The following is a 6,359-nucleotide window of genomic DNA, read 5'->3' as shown; positions in this document are numbered from 1 at the left end:
CTTCTCTCCATTGAGGGGGCTGTAGGCGACCCAGCGAAGGTCAGCCCTAGAGGGTACTACGAAGGTCACTCTAGCTAGAGTCTTTTTCAACTCCTTTTCTCCTTCCACTAGTTGATTCCGAGGCATCGGAATCGACAGTTACAAACTTTCTGAGGCACACCACAATCTCTCGGGTGCTCTTCGGCAACGCCTAACCATCTAGGATCGAAGAGTCCAAGAGTAATAAATACAAATCACTAAATAGACAATATGCACAAGTGTTCAAGTGGTGGCTTTCTCTCTTTTTCAAATTCTCTTAACCCATAAATGGATTTTACGATTTGGATAACACACTCACTAAGAGAGGGTTTAGGAGAGTTGACGAGGCTCAAAAACGTGTATGTGTATCAGCAGAATCAGCAGCCTCCAAAGGTGGAGGCTTGGGGGTATTTATAGCCCCCTTAAAAAACTAGCCGTTGCCATTCTAGACACGTCCAGTATGCATCTGGTATGATTTAAACTGCGCCAACGGTAACTGAGTTACAGTGTCGTTGTGAGGCGTCGGAACTTTCGATGAATGCCGGAACTCCCGACCCTCAACACATTTAAAAATTATGGTAACTAAGTTAAAGTATGCGAGGTGTCGAAACTCCCGACGTATGTTGAAACTTCCGACCCTCAAGGCATTTGAAAACTAGCCGTTGGCCTCTGGCCGTCCTCCGATATAAATACTGAACACGTTCGGTATGACCAAGACAGTGAACTTCTCCAAGTCAGTTAAGCCCAAGACGTCGAAACTCCCGACGATTGCCGGAACTCCCGATCGTCGGAATTCCCGACGAACTAACCCGAGAACACCAAGTATTTTATCGTGGCTAGGCAAATACTGGACACGTTCGGTATCAATACCGGACAGTAAAAACAAGTTAGCTCTTTTGTCTCTCAAACACTCAAAACTCACATGGGTTACCATGAGCACTTATGAATGATTATCTATCAACATGATGCATCCCTCTTAATAGTACGGCATACCTATTAAACTCAAGATTAAATGGAAAACGAATTTATACCGCTTGAATTGATCTCTTTTGAATTTATGTCGTGTCTTTCAATCTTCATCAAGTGAGGGTCCCAACATGTCGATATTGATCTTTTTACTTGAGCATAGCCATTTTGAGACCGTGACTTGATTCCATTCATCAAATATGAATAATCCTAAATGTATCAAGTCACTTCCATCAAACACTCCAATAGTGATTTGATCCTCCACATCAACATGACCATCATAACTTGATTAGTACCTCAACTAAATGTAAGTACTTCCTTCTTCGCCTAGCTAGGTTATTCGGTCGTCAAACCGTCGCTTGCCCTTTACCCTTGCTTAGTACCTCAAAGCCTTTCCTTGTTATCTTCACCATTTCAAGCTATCAAGTCACATCTTATGTTGAATCATCCATTCATTTATATTATTTTCTTTTTTATTTTAATTTAACAAGCTTCAAATATGAGACCATTCCATATGTAATTCCTCATGTCTCATTAATTAATTATTACCGAGCTTGCTTTCACTAGTACATAGAAATCCCATAATAAATAAGTCTTTGCATAAATTCTATTTATATTGTTGCCGTATGATTGAACTAGATTGTTTATACAACAACACATTATTTTAACTTACATTAAATACATGTGAGATAATCTATTACATGTTCACACTTAACAAACGAGTTAGATCTTTAATCATATTGTCATTAAATCATCCAAAACCTACTGGAATAGCTGGATGTACTCTCACCGCCCCGCCTCAAAACTCAAAAGCCGACCTCGCCGCCACCCGCCGTCTCCGACTCCGACTCCGACACCGACGGCCACGCTCTCGAATCGGAGCCTTCGTTCAAATTTGAATCGACTACGACGCAAAATGGGAATTCGTTGCACGTGCACGCTAATTATTCATGAACGAATCAAGAGCAGGAAAAGCCAATTAGGTATGGTGCCGGCCTGCCAGGCTGTTGAACCAAATTGGCCTTCGCAGATGACGCGGGGCGCGGGGGGGGGGGGGGGGGGGGGGGGGGGGGGGGCGGTTCCTTTTAATTAATACGTACGTATTATGCAATGCCAGCTGCTGGATCTGATTTGATTATTGCTAATTGCGATGGTTTGGTGAGGATCATGGCGGCATGGCCTGTCTTTGCACCCAGATTGGATCGCTCCAGCCTCCAGAGGTGGATGAGACGTCGCCACTAAATTGATTGAGTGCGGTGCACCGATGATAGGTCATTGTTTCGTTAATTCTGATGACCAAAGGAAAAAAGTGGCCTGCCAGATCGGAATTTTCTGTTCACTCTTTTGTCCTGTGACCTGTCGAAATCGAGTTAGAATCAAAGAAAGCTTTGCATTTCCTCGAGAGTCGTAGCATCCATAGACCATAGCAAGAGGAAGCGGCTGAGGTTGCAGGTAGAGGGTGAGCAACATGGCGGAGAAGCTGACGCCGGAGCAGGTCGACGAGTGCAAGGAAATCTTCGACCTGTTCGACGCCGACGAGGACGGCAAGTCACCATCCCCCTCGTACTCCGATCCACCGCGTGCGCGCCTAGCTCAACTGATATGTGCGTGCTTCTTTGTTGCTCCCGGTGGGCATGCAGGTCGCATCGCCACGGGCGAGCTCGTGACGGCGCTGCGGTCCCTGGGCCAGAACGTGGACGAGGCGGAGGCGCGGCGCTTCCTGGAGGACGCGGGCGCCGGCGCCGGCACCATCGACCTCGCGGCGTTCCTTGCCGTGGCGGCGCGCAAGATGGGCGCCAGGCAGTCGGAGGAGCGCCTCGCGGAGTGCTTCGACGTGTTCGACGACGCCCGCAGTGGGTCCATCCCCGCGGAGCAGCTGCGGCAGGTGATGGTGAGCCACGGCGACCGGCTCACGGAGGAGGAGGCCGACGCGATGCTCCGCGAGGCCGACCCCAGCGGCGAGGGCCGCGTCGAGTACAAGCACTACGTCAAGGTGCTGCTCAGGGACAAGTAGTGACCCGGTGATCGGTGATCCTTCGGTGGCCACGAGCGATTCAGTTGGGGAGGAGGATGTCAACTCGATCTGCTGTCCTAGCTGTGCTGCTGAAGTGCTGAATTAATTATTGTCACAGCACCAGATGCAGTGGCTAGTCGCTACCGATTTCTTGAAGTCAGCTCTGTGTTCTGGTTTCGCTCGTGAAGCGTGTAACGTATCTCCGATAACAGCTTTCAAGACCAACTCCGTTCCGTTCGCCGTAGACCCATCGTCTCCCAGAGCGCACCGGCGCCGGCGTTTTTTTTTTTTTTTTTTTTATGGCGCCGGCGTTTTTGTTCAGGAACTCCGTGGCTGATGGCTGCTCTGGATATGGGCCACCAAAGCCTGTCATCAGAGCTTTTCTGGTGGGCTGGACGGGCCGCAGATAACATTCTCGATCCCATTCGGCCATCGTAGACGTCCTCAATGCCAGCCTGGCAGCCGCCACACGCCACGTCGTCCGCGTCCTAGCCACTCACGAACGCGCGCCGAGTCACCGACCGCCTCCTATCCACTTTCCCATCCGCCAGGACCTCCAGACCGCCAGCGGTCTGACCACCTCTCGTCTCGGCAGCTCCGAGCGGAAGGAGCTCGTCGCCGCGCTAGTCTCCATGGCGGCCACAGCGGTGACCGTCTCCACCTCCGTGCGCACCTCCTCATCAGGGCATAGTAGGGGCGGTCCGAACGTGAGGCCTCAGGCCCGTCTCGCCCGTTCGCCACTACTCGGCAGGCCGCCGTCGCCGCGCCGGAGGCTGCGGACGGCCTTGGCCGCGTCGTCGGGCAAGCAAAAGCCGCCGGGCGAGGAGGAGGAGCAGGTCCCCGCGTGGGCCAAGCCCGGCGCGGACGAGCCTCCGCCCTGGGTGCGCGATGGCGGGGCCGCACGGGGACCGGAGGAGGCCGGGCAGGTCCCGTTCTACGCGTACCTGCTCGCGTCCGCGATCACCGCCATCGCCGCGGTGCGTGCGCCTGCTGGAAACCCATTTTCCTTTTCGCTGCCGGCAGAATCTTTACTGACGAAAACGAAACTCGCTCCACAGATCGGCTCCATCTTCGAGTACACCAACCAGCGGCCGGTGTTCGGGATCGTCAGCTCCGACAGCGCCCTGTACGCGCCGATCCTGGGCTTCTTCGTCTTCACCGGCATCCCGACCTCCGTACGTATCCCAAGATATGCGCCGGGCTTGCCTGCCTCCTCATTGCAGCGCCTGCTTTGTCGCTGACTGAAGAGTGTCCGTGTACATTTTCAGGCGTTTCTGTGGTTCAAGGCCGTGCAGACGGCGAACAGAGAGGCCGAGGAGCAAGACCGCAGAGACGGATTCCTGTGAAGCTCTGAGGGTGACTCCAGCGCACTCGCCGGTGCCGTTGTGCAGAAGAACACGCACCGCACCACCGGTGTACGCAGCGACGGGTCATGTTATGTATGTCACTGTATTCTAGAATTGGAGAGAGCAGATGGATTTGCGGCGGAAATCAGAGAAAAAGGAATAGACAGATAACGAGTAGTAATTTTCTATATGCATGGAGTAATATCTTGACCACCATCGTATGAGTGGAAAATATTTATATTTCTTTGGTTCAAAACCGTATAATGTGTTGCTTCTTTCTTTTAGCATGTTTTTGGCAGTGGTGCGTATGGTTCTGTATTTTGATACCAACGATGCATCTCCACTCCTACCTTCTCCATTCTTGTTAATGGTGGCATTCGGCAAGGCTGTCCCCTTTCGCCTTATCTCTTTGTGGTTGCTATCAATGAGCTATCCATTCGTTTACAACACGAAATTCACAATTCTAACCTAACGATCACTCTTGGTTCCGGATGCCCTCCTATCCATTCTCTTCTTTTTGCAGATGACCTCATGCTTTGTGGACAGGCAACGGAGCAGGAATGTTTAGCAGGAATGTTAACAGCACTGTTATAGCCACAATCAAGAATATTTTTTCTGTTCCTGACCTTCTACCAAATACTATGCACCTAGGTCATCCGATCATTTTCAACCACATAGATAGAACACAAAGCTTATGAATTTATCATTAACAAATTCAAAGCAAAGTTTACAACTGTTAAGGCCAATAAACTTAATCACGCAGGTAGACTAACCTACATCCAGTCTGTTCTTTCCTCCATTCCTGTGTACTACATATCAACTGTGCTTTTCTCCAAGTCTTTTATCCACAGAATCACTGCTATCATCAGAAGATTTTGGTGGACCGGCGTCCAGGATGACAATCCCGCGTCTCCTATTGCCTACCGTTCGTGGGATGATATCTGTCAATCCAAGGAAAATGACGGCCTAGGGATCCGGGACCTTTATACTGTCAACAAAAGTCTTCTACACAGGCTGCCTGGAATATTGCAACTAACAAGAATCCTTTCCTCTCTTCGGTCATTAAAGCCAAATACTACCATGACGCTTCTTTTTGGACAGCCAAAACTAATGGCCCTCGATCGGTTTTCTGGTCTTCTGTTTTGCAGGTCAAAAAGGAATTAAGCGCCAACTCTACTTACCAACTTCATGCAGGTAATACTTCCATCTGGTCAGCCCCTTGGTGCCCACTGTGGGAATCTATACATGACCACATTCATCTTCCGGTTACTACTCTACCTCTGCCTACTCTTGTATCCCAACTCTGGAATCCTCACTCTAGATCCTGGAATATTGATCTCATCACAAATATTTTTGATGACCAGGCTCTTCAAGCCATCACTCACATTAACCTTGTCGATAGTGACCAACAGGACATACTGAGGTGGACTCCATCAAAAGATGGAAAATGCTCTTCTAAAAATATTTACAGGCACCTCACCTCCCAGTCGGTCATACACCTTGCCCAGCAAGGATCCAGAAGCATTCAGCCACCGGCAAATCAGATATTACAGAGGGCGTGAAAGAGCAAAGAACTACCACCGCTCATCAAAACTTTCACCTGGCGGCTAATACGCAGAGCACTTGCAACCACTGAGAGAGCAGCAAGGTACTCCACTAACATAGATAACCATTGTGCAGATTGTGGAGCTATGGAAAACGACGCCCACCTCTTCTTCCACTGTAATCTCCCCCGTGCGGTATGGTTTTCTTCAGACCCTCCCCTTCAAACTGATCATCTGCCCCAAGGAGAAGATGGGGTTCAACTCATCTTGCAAACTATCATTTCCAACTCTACCCCGAACTCTGTTTCCAACAAAATCCTCATCACTCTATGGTATCTGTGGAAGGCAAGAAATGATAACCGCTTCCAGAGGCGAAATTGGAATCCTTGGCAGGTCCACCACGCGTTCTTCGCGCGTGTTGCAACCTATTCTCCGGGGGACAGCTTCATCAAGCGAGCCAGCAGACCAACC

At 50.0% G+C, this 6,359-nt stretch overlaps 2 protein-coding genes across 2 annotated transcripts; both read left to right on the top strand.

Moving 5' to 3' along the window:
- The first annotated feature begins 2,283 nt into the window (after window positions 1-2,283).
- On the top strand, window positions 2,284-3,231 carry LOC136518927 (probable calcium-binding protein CML9). The gene is made up of 2 exons (XM_066512613.1): window positions 2,284-2,528; window positions 2,625-3,231. The coding sequence occupies exons 1-2, from the start codon at window positions 2,453-2,455 to the stop codon at window positions 2,996-2,998; spliced, it is 450 nt and encodes a 149-aa protein (XP_066368710.1). The 5' UTR covers window positions 2,284-2,452; the 3' UTR covers window positions 2,999-3,231.
- Window positions 3,232-3,529: 298 nt separating this feature from the next.
- LOC136517766 (uncharacterized) lies at window positions 3,530-4,712 on the top strand. Its single transcript, XM_066511408.1, has 3 exons — window positions 3,530-3,975; window positions 4,057-4,173; window positions 4,267-4,712. The coding sequence occupies exons 1-3, from the start codon at window positions 3,631-3,633 to the stop codon at window positions 4,342-4,344; spliced, it is 540 nt and encodes a 179-aa protein (XP_066367505.1). The 5' UTR covers window positions 3,530-3,630; the 3' UTR covers window positions 4,345-4,712.
- The last annotated feature ends 1,647 nt before the right edge of the window (window positions 4,713-6,359 follow it).

This window comes from Miscanthus floridulus, chromosome 17, assembly GCF_019320115.1.
Source record: "Miscanthus floridulus cultivar M001 chromosome 17, ASM1932011v1, whole genome shotgun sequence".
Classification (NCBI taxonomy): domain Eukaryota; kingdom Viridiplantae; phylum Streptophyta; class Magnoliopsida; order Poales; family Poaceae; genus Miscanthus; species Miscanthus floridulus.
This window is presented reverse-complemented; position numbering and strand designations above follow the sequence as displayed.

Excerpts from the sequence above, each read along its gene's own strand:
- LOC136518927 (XM_066512613.1), top strand. The coding sequence starts at position 2,453 with ATGGCGGAGAAGCTGACGCCGGAGCAGGTCGACGAGTGCAAGGAAATC. Across the intron at positions 2,529-2,624 it reads GTTCGACGCCGACGAGGACG|GTCGCATCGCCACGGGCGAG; the intron begins GCAAGTCACCAT and ends GTGGGCATGCAG.
- LOC136517766 (XM_066511408.1), top strand. The coding sequence starts at position 3,631 with ATGGCGGCCACAGCGGTGACCGTCTCCACCTCCGTGCGCACCTCCTCA. Across the intron at positions 3,976-4,056 it reads CGATCACCGCCATCGCCGCG|ATCGGCTCCATCTTCGAGTA; the intron begins GTGCGTGCGCCT and ends CTCGCTCCACAG. Across the intron at positions 4,174-4,266 it reads TCACCGGCATCCCGACCTCC|GCGTTTCTGTGGTTCAAGGC; the intron begins GTACGTATCCCA and ends GTACATTTTCAG.